The sequence below is a fragment of the Eucalyptus grandis genome, chromosome 1 (assembly GCF_016545825.1).
Source record: "Eucalyptus grandis isolate ANBG69807.140 chromosome 1, ASM1654582v1, whole genome shotgun sequence".
NCBI classification, from domain to species: domain Eukaryota; kingdom Viridiplantae; phylum Streptophyta; class Magnoliopsida; order Myrtales; family Myrtaceae; genus Eucalyptus; species Eucalyptus grandis.
Genome location: NC_052612.1, coordinates 6,373,438 through 6,391,780, shown reverse-complemented (window position 1 = coordinate 6,391,780; position 18,343 = coordinate 6,373,438). Strand labels below are relative to the sequence as shown.

The window sequence follows — 18,343 nt, the reverse complement described above, 5'->3', positions numbered from 1 at the left end:
CAAGCCTATCTTGAAGGACGACTGCTCCAAGAACGCACTCTAATTCTGTTTTCCAATATAAAACCCATCCTCTAATTCTCCTCCCCCCATCCCCTTTTTTATGGTTTTATCATGCAGTTGTTATTATTATTGTCCATCGTTTTAGTATCATTACCAAGAAACCTTGATGACTCATTTTTCAATCTCAGACAATTAAAATATCAACAATACTTCATATCGGACTGGAAATCGCACAATTTATCATTGGGCACTGCCAATCTCTGAAACATGATTATCAACCACCCCCATGTGTTGCCAAATAATCGCCGCACTCGTTGGTCACAATCATCCACCCATCTCAATTTTCTACTAACTCAATGATATCTCATCCATAGAACTCGAAATGTACAGCTAATGTATATAGAGACATACCCGCAAAACGAGATCGGAGCACAGAAATCGGACCGTAATGATCGAATCGTTTCCTCCGGACGCCCACCACAGAACCACGACAGCAGGCAAACCATCCGGAAATAAAAGAAAAGAATATGTCAGTTGCAGTTAACAGATAAAATCTCAGAAAATCGTATTTGATGACTCATGAAGCAACCGATGACATACAAAACAACATCGGGCTGTCTTCGGATCGAACGAAAAATAGGCGTCATCTCGCTTGAGGGCTCTGGATGGAACGTTATGGTAATGTCTGGATCTGACACCATCGCATCAACGCGGATTTCAGGTCAAACCATGAACAAAAGATTCAATATCAGTCAGATTTCCTGCGAACATTACCATGACGTTATTTTTTTTATATTGTTTCAGATCAAAGATTGAACCGAGATGAGGAGTACTTGGATCTCACCTGCTCTTTTGCTCGCATCTTCATCTTCTTCGGACGCCAGCGAGAGCGAGAGAAAGCGAGAGTTAGCCAGAGAGAGAGAGAGAGAGCTCTTCCGTTTTTGAGGGGGCTTCAAGGACTCTGGTCAGTTGAACTTTGATAAGATGGATTTCTCTGTTGAGATTTCGTGGGTTTGAATGGGCCAAAGAAGAGAAAATCTCGGATATGGCAGCGCTAACCGTCGCCGGCTGAAGACAAATCGGACTGACTTAACAACTCTATTTCTTCTTCTTCTTACTTCTTTTTTTTTTAATAAATGCTTAACTGATCGACACAAATTTATGTGCCAATGATAATTTATTGTGTAATAGTGTTGAGGCTAAACATTGTGCAATTTGGGTATAAGTTACAGGACTAGGAAACACTTGAGATGAGGGAGGAGTCTTTAATCCATTTTTTTTTTTTTTTTTGTGGACAAAGGAGTCTTTAATCTTTGAACTCGAAACTTTTAGGCTGATTCAGGTTTTTTTATCCAAGACCTTGTACTTAAGTAAGTATCAAATACATTTCATAGTTGACTTAATAAGTGTCGGTTCAATTTGTGTAATTGACTAATCGTCGAAAAATAAACTAATGAACCAAAACTCATCAACTTAACATTATTTTTATCTTAAAAATATCCCCAATTAAAAAATACGTGGTTTTTTTAGAAACCTTAGTTTCACTTTGGTTGTTTGCTAAATAAATTTTCTTTAAAGTATAAAAGCTAATTTTTTTTTGGTTGAAAAGTACAAAAGCTAATTCAAAATTAGGACATAAAACTAAGTGAAGGATAAGCATGTGTGTTTCGAATTAAAGTTTTCGTTCTTTTAAGACATTTATAGCGTAGTGTTAAAATTATCCCAATCATGCTCACAATAAAACTTCAACAAGAACCCAATATATGGACAAGGAGACAAGTTAATTCAAAAAAATCTATTTCAACTTCGAATACGTTCATTTAAAATTGGGGTTCTTCTACTTCATTTTTATTTACTTATTTTTTAATCATTTTTTTCTTTCTTTCTTTCTTTTTTTTTTTTTAATTTCATTCTTATTCCCTTCCATCATTCCTTAATAAAGAATTATTAAATAATGAACTATACTAATATACTTAAGATATGTAATAAATGTAGATTCTAAATATACATATATATAAAATATATTATAAAAAAGAAAGATTAAAGAAAAATAATTTGTTTTATTGTTGATGTCAAAATTTTGGCGACCGTTAATCATTCATTAATTGTATAGAAAAATATGAATTAATTTTTAACCCCTAGAAAATAAATCTTCATTAAATCTCATCACATATATACATTAGGAACATTTGCATTACTAGTGTCAATTATTAAAAAAATATTAAAAAGAGTTAAAAATATACTAAAAATCAGTAGGGCCGGGCTCGAGACAGCCAAGCCCGGTCCCTTCTTCTTTCCCTTTCCTTCTCTCCACCTGGGCCGGCCCAGCCTCTCTCTCTTCCTCTTCCTGTGCCCTCTCTTGAACGCTACCCCCTCCGATCCCTAGGCTCCTACTCCCGCCGTGCTTCACACCTCCCGCCGCCGCCGCCGCCGCCGCCCCCGCCGCCACGGCAGCCTTGGATCCTTTTTCTCGTTCCCGAAGAGGCCGGTCTTCCGGTTCACCTCCGAGTACGACAGCGACAGCTCCGTCTTTCTCCACGAGGTCCCCTGCAGGCTTCTCGACGGCCTCGCCAAACTCAAGCTCTCCTTCGGCGATGACAGGAAGGGCGAGATCGCCCAGCCTCGGCTGGCCTTCGTTTCCAAGCACACGTCCAGTAGAGCGCGCTCGTCAAGGTCGGCGTGCGACGTCGGGCCGAGGCTGCATCTCAGCGCCGAACACGATGTCAAGGCACAACAAAGGAGAGATGTCGCTGGTTGAGGACCTTGCCGAACCCGGTTATGCGCTCGAGCTGTCGTCTCCCGTACATACTGTGGGGTTGCCAAGGGCGACGGTAAAGTTCCCTCCTAGTGAAGTCTCACTGGAAGAAAGAGAAGAGGAGGAAGTGAAGAGAACGTTGTCAATAAATGGGATTCTTAAAAGTCAAATCTGGAATGGAGCGTGCAGTGCCCCATATGCAGAGGAAGAACTGAAAGTAAGATATTCTTTTTAAGGATGAGGAGCTGTCTTTTATCCCAATCATTTCTCTGCCCTCAAATGCTCTCTCGGTTGCGCTCAAGCGTAGATTTTGTCCTTCTAGCAAGTTGAGCTACTGGTACAATTTCGATACAGAGTACTGGAGTGCGGTCTATGAGCAAACTTATGGCAAGGATTTCAAGTTTAAGGCTGGGTACGATTCGGAGGTCGGCCTAGGTTGGGCATCTCTTCGAGTTGGAGATGAAGACGGCAAAGTGAAGACAGCGCCGATCAAGATGAAATTTTATTTCATGCTCCAAGTGCCACAAGGCGACATTAATTCATCAGCCTTGATGTTCCGTGTTAAAAAGAGGTGGGATATATGATCAACCGCGTTGGATGAGAGGGTGTTGTAGCATGACAATGCGCCGCTACTATGCGTGTTCCGTAAGTTTGGTTGGGGCTCGAGCTCAAAGTGGTAATGACTGGGATTACGATGACGGAATCGACTCCTACGACGAACCGCCACTAGTCTGCTGTTTTGGTGCCGCGCAGCTGGAGTTCGTGCCGATGGTGTGGGTCCACCACAACCAGCTGAACCCGACCAACCACCTCCACCGGCACCATCCGATGACCTGCAGCCGGCTGCGTCCTGCTCGTGGCTTCTCGCTTCTGATTCCCACATCTCGGTGAGATTTCTTTTCTACTGAGTCCAAATATTTTCGAGTTTTCTTTGCTTTGTGCTTTGATATATCCCTATGGATGTCCTCTGTGTTGGTAGTATGGTTGTGAGCGTAAATCTCGAGTGGATAATGACACGGTCGAATTTGTGAGTGGAGTTCCAATGAAGTGAAGCATAATGTCATGGCTGGGTGTTGATGTTCTCGAATCAGTAAGCAATCCATTGGATTTTCTGGGCGTGCTTGAAGAAGTCGTTGGAGAGCAAAGGTTGGAGTTCTGGGCTTACTTAGGCATAGTGAGCTTTGGGCTTGAAGTGTTGTTTTTGCATATTTGGGTTCAATATAGTGAGAATTGGGCTTTACTTAAGTTGTTTTAGTTTGGGCTTGTTTTGGTTTGGGCTGAGTGAAGCCCGATTTATTGGCCCAATATTTGCTGGTATGAGCCCAGATTTGTATGACCAGTGCAGCCCATGTTCGGATCGGGCCCTAGGGCCCAACCCGATTAACCATTTTCCGAATAAAATATTATTTAAAAATATATTTTTATAAAAAACGTTTTTTTAAATTATAAAAAATAAAAATAAAAATCCAAAAATTGTATTTTTTAAATTAAAATTCCTCAAAAAACTTAAAAATAGCATTTCGAGTAATATTCTCTTAAAAAGTGGAACTCTTTCAAACTATAATCATGCTCAAAGTTGACTAAGCCCTTAGAGCTCTATTTTAGGGTTCGCACTTTCGATATGATGATTATGGATTCCCTTTAGTCTAATTAGGATTGTCATTTATTTATCTCTTAATATTAGATGCTTGTTTTCCCTTGCAATTTATTTAATGTTTCATTTTATTGCTGATTGTTATTTTAATGATTGCTCACTCATGATCATTTCATATGTTAATGGATAAGTCTAAAATCAATCCAAATTATATGACAAAACCCTTTTGAAATGAACAAGATTTGTATTAAAAGAGCATTAATTGATTAATTAGTATAATTAAGTTCTCGAACTTGGATTCTCTTATTAAAGTGAAATGCACTCCCATGCTTTACTTGATTTCTAGACAACCCTGATAAGCTAGTGGCAGCTCATTATAAGAAAAATTCTCATAGCATCAATTTGAATACCCAACATCGTATGAGTTACGGGTTCGAGATAGCCTGCCTTTAAAACTAGAAATTGTAGGCTCATCTTTTATGCAATACCTCTAAATCTATTTTTTTTTTCTGTACCAATGGATGGGTTATGACATCCATTATTTTATTTTATTTTTGAATTTTCTTTTATATTATAATTCAAATATTATATTTTTTTCTTTTTAATTTAAGAAGCTTTTTATTCAAGAAATTAGTTTTTATGCTATAGATATAATAAATCCTATGCAACTATCCCATGTGATATTTTTATCTAAGTTATATCTCATTATATCCGATTTTATAATACTTTGAGTAGGAATTGAACATGAGATAGGATAAATTTTATCATATTCATGTTTTTATTTTGGCTATTAAACTTAGACATATAGTCTTAGGGTTTATAGCCCTTTTAAATTTGACACTTCATAATTTGGGTCAAGAGAATATGTAACCTTTTATCGTGGGAAATTAGAAAATCCTCTCTTGTTATCCATATGGACAGAAATTTCAAGAGAGTTGTGCAACCTTCCTCCCCAAGAACTTAGAATTTCATGTGCGATGCACATGTGAAATTCGGCTATGGGAGATGCGGATACGGGCCGGCAAAATTTTAATGTGAGTTTTAATCTTGGAAATCAAACTGAGATTAGGGCTCTCTGTCTAAAGTCCAAGTTCATTTAGCATGTTGGCTAAATTAAACGTAATCCATGACCGGACCAAATTAAATAATATTTATTTGATGTGAACATGTCATTACTAAAATAAAATGTTGATTGCCCAAATGCAATGCAAATGAGAAATTATGCAAAATTGATATTTTTATGCAAAGTCTAGATTTGATCGCTAGTTTTTATATGATATGACTAATAAGAATGAGAGATAAAATTTAGATATCAATATAGATTTGTTCATGGAAGAATAAAAAGTTCATGCCAATTTCGCATTTTGGAAATTATTCTATAAACCTGACAAATTGACTCGAATTCTATCAACATAATTGATGAACTGTACATATGGATAGATCAAAAGTGAGGAAAAGCAGGGGTACAGCCTGGAGAACAGGATCCTGCGCCCCGCTAGTGGGTGGTGGCCCCTTTTCAGCGCACTTGATTAAAGAAAGAAAATAGCTTACCATCTTTTGATCTTCTATTATCATCATGTTTATCTTCCACGTGGTATCCTTGTCCCCAATTTTGCATGCAGTATTTTCTGAGAAATGTGATAGTTAGTCACTCAATAATCGATGTGTATAAATTGTGGTATTTTTTTAATAAATATTACAAGAAAACACGCATAATTATGAGTTCCGACTTTGTCTAGTGAAGTGCAGAAGTGAAGACGATTATTGAGTAAGTTTAAATTGGGGATTGACTAAAAGTTTTGTGCCTAAGTCCATTCATCATAAAAGTTTACGCATAGACCGGGCTGGGTCTACACGCGGAACATGATGATAATTCGTGACTCACGTGGAACTAGTCTTATGAAGACTGAAAGAGTAAATCGAGGATTTATCGGTCAATAAAGAAAAAAAGGAGACGTCGGCTTCAAATAATTGACACAATTATGGCACGATCACTCCTTCTAATTGGATCCAAATCGCTATTTCGTTCAATAATTGAGTTCGGTCAGATGCGGGCAACCAAGACAAACGTGTGAAATAATGCGCGTGCGATGCTTTTTGATCGATGAAAAGTGAAGACTAGATGGTCGAAAAGTTCCAAAAAAAGAAAAGTTAAAAAAGTTAAAAAAAAAAAAAAAAGGAGCTGCAAGTGAGTCCTAAATATAAAAGTACCGAAAGAGTTCCTCCCACTTGAACTTGTCGCTTAAATTGATAAGCTCGCTTGCGGCTACTTTGGGTCCGAGAGTAGTAGAGGGAGAGACTGAGAATGCATCCTAAAGTTTATGAGGCTGCAAAGTCCGGAGACTTTGAAAATCTAATGACAATAATTTCAGGAAACGGAGAGGACCTTTTCCACCAAATGACGCCAAAGCATAACAACATTCTCCACGTTGCGGCTCAATACCAGCAAGTACATTTCATCAAAGATCTTCTTCATTGTCCATCAGGACCACTCCTTCTTTGGCAAGGTAATTACAAAGGAGACAATCCCTTGCATGTTGCTGCTAAAGTGGGAAGCTGCGGAGTGGTTCGAGTCTTTATTGATCTGGCGAAATCAGTGCATTGGGATGTTCAAAATGGACAAGTTGATTTGTGCAAAGAGCTTATTCGAAAACCGAATTCGAATAAGGATACTGCTTTGCACTATGCAGTAAGAGGAGGCCACACTGGGATGGTGAAGTTGCTGATTGAAGAAGATCCTCAATTGTGTGATATTACTAATGCTGCTCATGAGTCCCCGCTTTATCTTGCAGCAAATCGAGGGCTCTTTCATGCCATTGAAATAATTTTAGGAGCTTCCTAATTCTCATCGTCTCATAAGGGCCCTAAGGGATTGACCGCTTTGCATGTGACAATTTTTCGCCTACCAACTGGTAAGTGTTACAAGATTCTAAATCTAGTAAATCGAATTTTATTGAATCTCTCTCTATCTCTCTCTTTTAAGTGAGAATTATCATGTTAGCAGTGATGGCTGCCATCTATCCCAGTACTTTTTTCTTTAAATATAACGATAAACATAATATTTATCTATTTATTATTACTTTCATTTGGGTGAATGTTCATACTTTTTTTTCAAGGACATGCCAGTTGACCCGTTAAACACGAGGGTAATGTTTTGAAAAGATTCGAGTAATATTCTCGTTGCATGCTCTGTCCATTTGCTCATCGACTATTAAACAAGTTCAAACCAGTTCATCTTCTGTTAGTATGCGGACTAAGAAAGGAATATTACAGTTTGTACATAATATCATAGTAAGGGGATTTTCAAAAAGCCAGCTACATTTTTGCTTATGTATCCAATTTTTTTACGTACTTAATTTCTTTCTACGCTCTCTTCTTGATCTTCTTCTCTTCACTTTTTGTGATTTTTACCACTTCTCTTCGAATTCCACCAGCACCATCATCATCAACTCTACCGATGATGGCAACGGCAGCAAGTTAGCAACCACCATAACCATCACACTCCTATCTCTCCCATTTTCTCTCTCATCCAGTTCATTTTTTTTTTTAAATTTATTCTTCTTTGTTTCGAGATTTTCTCCTTATGATTACTTGCTTTTCCGTTTACAATTAATGATAGGGCAAATTGCAATATTATCCTACAGATCCAGGTATACATGCAAGAGCATTAGAGAAACTTCAAAAAAATCATGACAAATTCCTACCTAGTACAGGGGAAAACGGGAAAATTTAATAGGATAGAATGCAATTTTAATATCTACGTCTAGATGCTTATAATAGTCTGAATCATGGCATGTTCCTACTGTGTTTGCTAAGGTTGGTGGAAAATCTTGGAGAAGAGACCAGAAGTGATCAAAGAAGGAGATGATTTAGGGTGGACTCCTCTTCATTATGTCGCTTGCTTTGGTGAAGTCGAAGTAGTTCGACAACTCTTGCAACATGATACTTCTGTGGCATATGATTTAGACAAAGCGGGGGAATCTGCTCTTCACATTGCGGCGTTTCAAGGCCACATCAATGTTATTGAAGAGCTTATTAGATCTTGTCCTGATGCTTGTGCCATAATAAACACCAAAGGGCAAACGGCTCTTCATGCAGCTGTTATGGGTGGACGAGTAAATGTAGTCAAGTACATACTAGAAATGCCAAACTTGGAGGATCTTATCAATGAACAAGACATCAATGGAAACATGGCTCTGCATTTGGCTGCATTTCATAAAAAAATACAACATCATATACATACTTGCACGGGACAAAAGGGTAGACCGTTTGGCCACAAATAAAGATCATTCGACCGCTCTTGACATTTTTGCTGCTCACGACGAGGTATGCTTGCTAGAACACTATAGAGCCCTATTTGTTCACTTGTAGAGTAACTTCTTCAGTATCATTTAGAAACTGTGGCCTAGGTAATAATCAATTTGTATGCTCAGCTTGGAGGAAGATCTTTCTTTTCCCCTCCCGCTTCACTTAGCATTAATCGGCACACTTCCTATTATGTTAATTAAAACAAAGAAAAAAAAGGCTTTTTTGTCCCACTTAATCTATCATTCATATTTTGATAACAAAATATCAACATCAATTCACATAGAGTATTAATCTAAATGTGATTTGACATAATAGTCAGGAAATCCAAATTCATGATTTGAAGTTGTTACTGTTCTTTCATAAATATAAGTTCGTGTATAGTGTTTTTATTTATTATTAACTAAATGCATTGGGTCAAATATTCTTTTAATATACCAAATTAACTTTAAATTATATATGTGCATTTGAATAATTTGGCGACCAAGTAAAATGTAAAATCTTTTAGACTACTGAAAGAATTGCTTAAGCCATATTTATGCGTGTCGCCAAAGTAGCAACATTTGTGGCTAAAATGTTGTTCAAATTTTTACTTTTAATCTATGACATGGTTATGAATTTGCATTGCCATAGATATTTCAATTTACAACATAACTATCTTGCCAATAGTTATTATTGCACAAATGTAAAAATTCAAGTCTTTATAGATCCAACTAATACATATAAAGGCCCCTCTTAAAATCTGATTTAACAATTCGACCTTAAAAAATCTGATTAAACAACAAAGCCCCAGAGGAGTTATGATTAAAAATCTGAAAAATAATTAAATAATAATAAAAGAGGAGTTTTGACTCTTTTACTATTTTTGTGAACTTTTGACGTGAACCATAGAGTTGTGTGGAAAAAGAGTTTTGAATCTCTTTTTGTCATGGAATTTTTGCGTGAACAAAAATTATAGATTTTTTTTTTTGGTCAGTAACAAAAATTATAGATGAGTAGTGATACTTTGATATAAACCCAATATACGGAGAAGAAGGAGACAAAGTGAATTAGAAAGATCTATTTCAACTCGAATTTGTTCATTTAAACTTGGGGTTCTTCTACTTCATTTTTATTTACTTATTTTTAATTATTTTTCCTATCTTTTTTTATTTCTTTTTTATTGCCATCCATCATTCCTTAATAAACAATTATTAAATAATAAAAATAATAATATACTTAAAAATGTAATAAATATAGATTCCTAGTATACATACATATAGAATAGAAACAAATTCAAATATATAAAGCAAAATAGGACTAAATAAAAACAAAAATTGTCCTTTATTTTTAATTTTCAATTTTTTATATTAGAATTCAAATATTATTTTATATTTTTCATTTTTTAACCTAATAAGTTTTTCAAACAAGAAAAATAGTTTTTATGCAATAGACATTAAAAAAATCCTATCCACCTTCTCATGTGATATTTTTATCTGAGTTATATAGTATATTTGACTTTATAATATTTTGGGCAGGAATCGAATATGGGATCCTATTCTAATTTTTATTCTGGTTACCAAACATAACCATAAAGTCTAAGGTTTTATGACCCTTATGAATTTGACGCTTTCATAATTTGGATCAAGGGAATATGTAATATTTATCCTCGGATATTAGAAAAACTCTTTTATTCCCCGTGTGGACAAAAATTTCAAGAGTGTAGTGCAACCTTGCTCTCCAAGAATTTTAGAATTTCATGTGCGATGCACATGTGAAATTCGTCTATGGAAAATTTTAATGTGGTTGGATTTACTGGGCTTAGTCTTGGAAATCAAGCTGAGATTAGGGCCCCCTTGTCTTAAGTCCAAGTTTATTTAGCATGGTAGCTAAATCAAACCTAGTTCATGACCGGACCAACTTAAATAACATTTATTTGATGTGAATATGTCATTACTGAAATAAAAACCTTGATTGCCTGAATGCAATGCAAATGCAAAATTATGCGATATTGATATTTTTATTTAAGGGTTAAATTCGATCCCTAATTTTTATATGAGATGACCAACAAGAATAAGAGACAAAATTTAGATGTCAACGTAGATTCACTTATGGAAGAATAGAAAATTCATGCTGATTTGGCTTTTTGGAAATTATTCTATAAACCTCACAAATTGACTTGAATTCTATCAATATAATTGATGAACTATAAATATTATGTGTATCACCAAATTAGCAAAATTGATAGCTAAAATGTTGTTCAAATTTTTACTTTTAATATATGACATAGTTATTAATTTCCATTGCCATAGATATTTCATTTTACAAAATAATTATCTTGCCAACATTGGTAATGCACAAACGTGAAAAATAGAAGTCTTTATAGATCCAATTAATACATATAAAGGCCCCCCTTAAAATCTGACTTAACAATTCGACTTTAAAAAATCTGATTAAACAACAAAACCACAACATTATATTAATAGCCAAAGACTAACTGCATGTAGTAAAATTAGCTTTAAAGAATTTTAAGTTTGAACTTTTTTTGTTGTATTAACAGTTATGCAGTAACAAACTATTCAAGTAACAAACCAACGGCCGTAGTGGCTCCGCTGGATAAGGCCCTACTGATCCTCAACCCAGAGGTAAAGGGTTCAAAACCCAGGGGAGGCGCTAGGTGTATTAAGTGTGACTCAGGGGTGGTGCGTCCTCCTACTTAAGTATCAACTGGGGGTTTACGGCGCGGCTGTCGGCTGCAAGTCAGTTCCTCCAGCACAAAAAAAGAAAAAGAAAACTATTCAAGTAACAATGTATAGTCTAAAGCAAATCACTTAGCAAAGTAATATTCATTGTTAGTTAAATTCATCGTTTGATTGATAAATACATATTGTTTTTGTAAGATATAAGGTAGAAAGATTGTAAATATTGGGTTGTATGAATCTCATCAAAACAAAATTTTTCAATAATTATAAATCTCAAATCCATGCACCATGCGTGTCTTCAAATAGTTCAAGAGTTATTGTGTGTCTTATTTTTCTTGAAAACAATGCAAAACATTTAGGATTGGGATACTCTATCGTTGGGAATAGGTAAAAGGGAAAAAAAGAAAGGAAAGAAAGATGTAGAATAAATCTGGACTGTCTAATGGCCCTTGCACTGAGGCGTAAACTATTCAAAGGCTAACTTTAAGATGTAACTAATCGTAACTTTAGAGGTCCCAATCCAGAAGTTTATGCACATTCTGACTTTGAAACAACTCTTATTTTACAGTCATATTAAAGAAGCAGAATATCTCGTACAATATAGCTAAAGTCCTTTTTCTTTTCGGCCCCTTTCCAACGGCTTCTGAGGTAAAAGAGAGAACCTGCACCCTACCACAACTAAGAAAAGGATTTCAAACGGTACCTAAAACAGTAATTGCTTACTCTGGGAAACTCTATTTATTGGTTTTGTCTACCTGCCACCTTATCTAAAAGCGATGAATTGAATGAATTCTCCTCAATGTTTTTGGACTCACCGGGAGTTCTATTTGTTAGCATTTTTAGTGTGTAAAGTTAGGGTCTGGAAGTATTTAGCCAGGAAAGACCACTAGTTAATTGATATTTTCTGCACAATTTTAGGTCGGCTACAGAGCTGGAAAAGTTCATCATGTGTTGAAAGGATGTCATGGAATCCAGTGTTATCAAGACTGGGTCAGGGAATATGTTAAGAAGAGGTTAGACAAGCAATTTGTTGAGGGCCAACCAGTTGTCTCGATAACCAGAGGAATTAATACCGGCAACCGAGACAATGTCGATTCGTCAAAAAGAAGCATTATCGACCTTCAGCTACTTGTGGCAGTGCTCATAGCCACAGTGACCTTTGCTGCGGCCTTCACGATGCCTGGGGGTTATTACGACGAGGGACCCTACCGAGGAATGCCAATTCTTGCTGACAGGCCTGCTTTCAAAGCCTTCGTGATATTTAACACAACTGCATTCTGTTTCTCCATCCTGGCATTATTCTTACTATACGATCCTTCTTTCTGGGGCGCTCGCCAACAGGTGAGATACAACACCGCCGCAGGATGTTACATTTATTTTGCGATATGCGGGTTGGTGCTGGCCTTTGCTTGGGGTACATATGTCGTACTGACCAGAACCATCGGGCTCGGGATTGTTCTTTTTGTTGTGTTTGGATGTCTCCTGACTATGCACCGCATCGGTATTTTCCTTGACCCCGAGGTTGGTTTCTGGTTGCCACGTAGCACTCTCAGGAGATTCGTCCGAAACATACTGTTTGATTATGGGATATTCTAGGAAAGCTGCTAACAAGTTTGGGCCGTGTGCACGGGATATTTTCATTTTTGCATTGTTAGCCTTATTTTCCGGCAGTTTTATGTCAGCTGTCAGGTTTGAAACCCCTAAAAGTGGACCTGTTGGATTGAGAATCGGCCAAATAGCCATGTAAAAGATGAATGGAAAGCGGAAAAGGCCAACAAGTTGAGACTTTTTGTGTATGTGAAGGATGCACAAGCCGATTGCATCACAGTTAGCCAAATGAAAACCAAGAGGGTGTTGGAACCAAAAGGACTTGGAGGGAGAGAGTACACACACAAAGAGAGATTATATTACACAATATGCCTTTGTAAAGGCTTAAGAGAGTACACGCAATAACTTTGCTAAGCTTAAAACTCTCTCTAAAATCTCACTCTCACACTCTCACTCTCTCACACACACTAAACTAACGTAACCCTATATCTAAAAGCACTTCACCGCATGGACTTCAAACTTGCAAGAGTTAAAGTTAAAATTTTCTTCTTGGCAGTCAAAAAAAACGTGGGCTGTCGTATCTCTTCTTCTTGCTGTCTTCAGTGAGAATAAAATATTGCCAGCCCCAAGTTGCTTTCCTTCCTTTCCTTCGTGCTCTTGGAGTCTTCAGCAGCAACTATAATATTTTATTGTGTGCCCAAGACTTGTACTTTCTTCATTATTTTTCTTCTCAGGCGGCTTAGAGAGACGTGGTGCTGTAGCACACGTTTCTTTGACGGTTTACAAACCGAGTAACTCTTGCTTACACACACACAACCAAAAAACAATTAAAAGACAAATAAGCTAATCAAAACACAAAATCAATTTTACTATTTCTAACAGCCTCCCTTAAAATTGATTTTGTAAGACTACGACACCAAGCATTGTCTTCAATTTCTCGAACAAATCTGCCTTCAATGGTTTTGTCAAAATATCTGCAATCTGCTTGATTTGCGAAATCAAGTTCAATCTCACCTTCTTTAATCAACTCACGAATATAATGATACTTGATGTCGATATGTTTGCTCCTGCCATGAAATATGGGATTCTTGGCCAATGCAATCGCTGACTTGTTATCACACATCAATTTAGTAGGACCTTTTTGTTCATGCATAAGCTCAAAAAGCATCCTTCGAAGCCACATCGCCTGACATGCTGCTGAAGATACTGCAATGTATTCTGCTTCAGCTGTTGAGAGTGCAATAACTTGTTGTTTTTTTGATGACCAAGAAATTATTCTTGATCCAAGAAAGAACGCATATCCGGGAAGTGCTCTTCCGTGTTTCAAGATATCACCTGCTCAATCACCGCTCGTATACCCCACTAAACTGAAGTTGTCGGTGTAAGAATATAAAATTCCATGATCACGAGTTCCACCGACATACCTTAAAATTCTTTTTGCTGCTTGCAAATGTGATTGGTATGGTTTCTCCATAAACCGACTAATAATTCCCACGCCATAAGTTATATCTGGCCTAGTGGTAGCCAAATATCTTAAACGCCAACAATACTTTTAAAATAAGTGGGATTTACCAGTTCACCGGTTCCTTCTTTCTTCAACTCCAACCGTTCGCTACAGAGTTCGAAATGATTTGAGCGTTTCCATATCGAATCGCTTCAAAATATCATTAGCATACTTCTGCTGTGAAACAAATATGCCTTCATTTGTCTGCTTCACTTCAAGGCCTAGAAAATAGGACATTAATCCCAAATCTGTCATCTTAAATTGACTTGTCATGGCCTCCCCGAATTCAGCAAAACATCTTCTCACAAATTCAGAAATATCAAATCATCAACATAAAGGCAAATAATTATAATATCGCCGTTAGTATTTGATTTGATATACAATGTATGCTCATAAGGGCACTTTTGAAAGCCATGCTCCAACAAAAAGTATCAATCCTCGTGTACCAAGCTCGAGGTGCCCGTTTAGCCCATACAACGCTTTCTTCAGTTTATAAACTTGATTTTCACGCCCTTTCTTCACATAACCTTGTGGTTGCTCCACATATACTTCCTCATCGAGAAACCATTAAGGAATGCCGATTTCACATCCATTTGATGGATTTTCCAATGGTTCCGAGCTGCAAGTGCCAAGATCATTCGAATGGTATCCATTCGAGCCACTGGTGCAAATACTTCAAAATAATCAATACCTGGCTTTTGCTGGTAGCCTTTCACCACCAGTCTAGCTTTGTAATGGTCCACCTGACCGTTGGGTTTGCACTTCGTTTTGTACACCCACTTGACACCTATAGGCTTCTTACCAGGTGGTAAAGAAGTTAGCACCCATGTGTCATTCTTTTCAATGGAGTGGATTTCTTCATCCATTGCTTGGTTCCACTTCTCATCTGCTCGCCGCATCATCATAGGATATGGGGTCACATTCGGTAAATAAACAAAAGTTTACCATTGTTTCATCAGTGATTTCGTCACTGTCATTATGATGAACTCTTGTGACCACATAATCCTTGAATTTTACTGGCGCCTTCTACGGTCGTTGTGAACGACGAATCAATGGTTCTCGCAGTCGATGCTTTGGTGAGGAGGATGAACTACCGGTGAAAGTGATGGATCTTCAATTGAAGATTCTTCGGTCTCCCTCACCAATGGTTCATCTTCCATAGGAATGTCTTTCTGGTCAGCCTTTTGATTCCAGTCCCAGGCTTCATCTTCAAAAAATTGGACATCCCTGCTAATAATTACCTTCTCCGTGACAGGATTATATAGCTTATAACCCTTAGTCACATTACCATATCCAATGAAAATGCACTTCTCGCTTTTATCATCCAACTTTTTTCTTCGTTCGTCCGGTATATGGGGATATGCTACGCACCCAAATACCCGTAGGAACGAAACATCTGGCTTGTTGCCACTCCAAGCCTCTTCTGGGGTTCTTCCAAGAACACTCCTTGTTGGACACCTGTTCATCACAAATATAGCACAAGCAACGGCTTCTGCCCAAAACTTCTTCGGTAATGCTTTAGCCTTTAGCATACTTCTTGCCATTTCAAAAATTGTTCTATTCTTTCTTTTTGCTATACCATTTTGCTAAGGAGTATAGCTAGCAGTCAACTGACGTTTCACTCCATGAATTTTACAATAATTGTCAAATTCATTGGAAGTAAACTCTCCACCTCTATCCGATCTCAATGTCTTTAAATTAAAGCCACTCTGTTTCTCAACATAGACTTTGAATTCTTTAAATTTGCCAAAAGCTTCGGATTTTTCTCTCAAAAAATAAGCCCATGTTTTTCTAGTAAAATCATCAACAAAAATTAGCGTGTACCTCTTTTGTCCAAATGATTCCACCTCAACAGGGCCACATATATCTGTATGTACCAACTCCAGAGGTTGCTTGGCTCTTCTAGCTCTCCCAATTTGAAAAGATTTCCGATGTTGCTTTCCAACGAGACATCCTTCACATGAGCGGTCTGGAGCGTCGATCAAGGGCATGCCAGGTCACCATCTTTTTCTGGACTAGTAATTTAAGTCCACGAAAATTTAGATGACCGAACCGAAGATGCCATAGCCACTTGCTATCTTTTGTCGTTGCTTGGAAACTCAATAGAGTCTTCGTCTGAAGGGATAGAGGAAACATCCAGTTCTTTCGTCATCCGTGTCGTCGTAATCAACTTATTGTTTGCGCCTCTAATGGGGCAAACACCATTTTCAATGTTAACTATGTGGCTTTTTCGGATAGTTGCCCAATACTCAGCAAATTCCCAAAAAGTCTCGGCACAAAGTAAACGTCTGCAATAGTAACATTAGTACCATATTTTGATTTGATATCAATGTTACCTTTGCCCATCACGAGAATTTTGGATTTATTCCAGTTGACTTCACCACGAACTGTCTCATCTAACTTCGAAAATAGCTCCTTTTGACCACACATGTGATTGCTACACCTAGTATCAAGGTACCGAGTTTTTGTGTCCATGGTACTTGAGTCATCCATTTGGCATGCTAACACCACGCCTTCATTTGCATCGAGAGCGTGCACATATTCTGGCTGCTCTTGCCTCATGTTTGCTCGACATTCGGATTTGTAATGTCCGAATTTGTTACAGTTAAAACACTTGACTTTTGATTTGTCACGTGTTTTATATCTTTTAGTGGAATTCAGATTTCCACCTCTACCTTCGGCACCTCCACGACCTCCACGACCTCCACGACCTCCACGACCTCGGCCACCATGATGACCTCCTCGATTTGATTGAGTGACCCGTCTCTGCAGTGCTTGCTCAGAATTCGAACTGATAGACTTCTGGTTCATTCTTTGCTCATGCGAACATAATGAACCCATCAACCTCTCCAACGTCATGATTGATATATCTTGGCCTTCTTCAATCGCCGCAACCACGTAGTCAAATCTTTCAGTCAAAGACCTCAAGATTTTTTCTACGACTCGTACATCTTGGAGCTCTTCACCATTAACCCTCGCTTGGTTAACGATGGTTTGTACACGATCAAAGTAAGCCGAGATAGATTCTGAGTCATTCATGCGTAAAGACTCAAAATCTCCTCGAAGTGTTTGGAGCCGCACCCACCTGACACGATCATCGCCTTTGTAGGATTTTTGCAATATATCCCACGCTTCTTTCACTGTCTCCGCACTCGATATTTTTTCAAATATCGTCTCCTCCACAGCTTGAAAGATCACATATAATGCTTTCTGATCTTTCTTTTGAGATTCCACCAACGCTTCTTTCTCCTCCTTCCTCAAAGCATTGAATTCTTCAGCATCAGCTACTTTGGTGTAGCCGTTCTCCACCAGGTTCCACAAATCTTGGGACTTGAATAGAACCTTCATCCGGACGAACCAGTTGTTGAAATTCTTTCCGTTCAACTTCGGAAGTTGCATCTGAACGGAACTAGTGGATGCCATGGTTAGCTCTGATACCAATTGTTGGAACCAAAAGGACTTGGAGGGAGAGAGTACACACACAAAGAGAGATTATATTACACAATATGCCTTTGTAAAGGCTTAAGAGAGTACACGCACTAACTTTGCTAAGCTTAAAACTCTCTCTAAAATCTCACTCTCTCACACTCTCACTCTCTCACACACACTAAACTAACGTAACCCTATATCTAAAAGCACTTCACCGCATGGACTTCAAACTTGCAAGAGTTAAAGTTAAACTTTTCTTCTTGGCAGTAAAAAAAAACGTGGGCTGCGTATCTCTTCTTCTTGCTGTCTTCAAGAGAATAAAATATTGCCAGCCCCAAGTTGCTTTCATTCCTTTCCTTCGTGCTCTTGGAGTCTTCAGCAGCAACTATAATATTTTATTGTGTGCCCAAGACTTGTACTTTCTTCATGATTTTTCTTCTCTGGCAGCTTAGAGAGATGTGGTGCTGTAGCACACGTTTCTTTGACGGTTTACAAACCGAATAACTCTTGCTTACACACACACAACC

General features: G+C 37.8%; 2 protein-coding genes across 2 annotated transcripts in view; both read left to right on the top strand.

The window, feature by feature from the left end:
• The window catches only part of LOC104443023 (outer envelope pore protein 37, chloroplastic), a 35,501-nt gene extending 22,325 nt beyond the window's left edge, over window positions 1-13,176 (top strand). Inside the window, 6 exon segments of the mRNA XM_039316171.1 lie at window positions 2,387-2,737; window positions 2,739-2,984; window positions 2,986-3,642; window positions 6,722-7,261; window positions 8,166-8,675; window positions 12,254-13,176. Coding sequence (XP_039172105.1) covers window positions 2,387-2,737; window positions 2,739-2,984; window positions 2,986-3,339 — 951 coding nt within the window. The 3' untranslated portion in view covers window positions 3,340-3,642; window positions 6,722-7,261; window positions 8,166-8,675; window positions 12,254-13,176.
• LOC120286300 (ankyrin repeat-containing protein At5g02620-like) lies at window positions 6,748-12,931 on the top strand. The gene is made up of 4 exons (XM_039316165.1): window positions 6,748-7,096; window positions 8,166-8,478; window positions 11,194-11,278; window positions 12,254-12,931. Exons 1-4 carry the CDS (start codon window positions 6,748-6,750, stop codon window positions 12,929-12,931), a joined length of 1,425 nt encoding a protein of 474 aa, XP_039172099.1.
• Window positions 13,177-18,343: the final 5,167 nt, after the last annotated feature.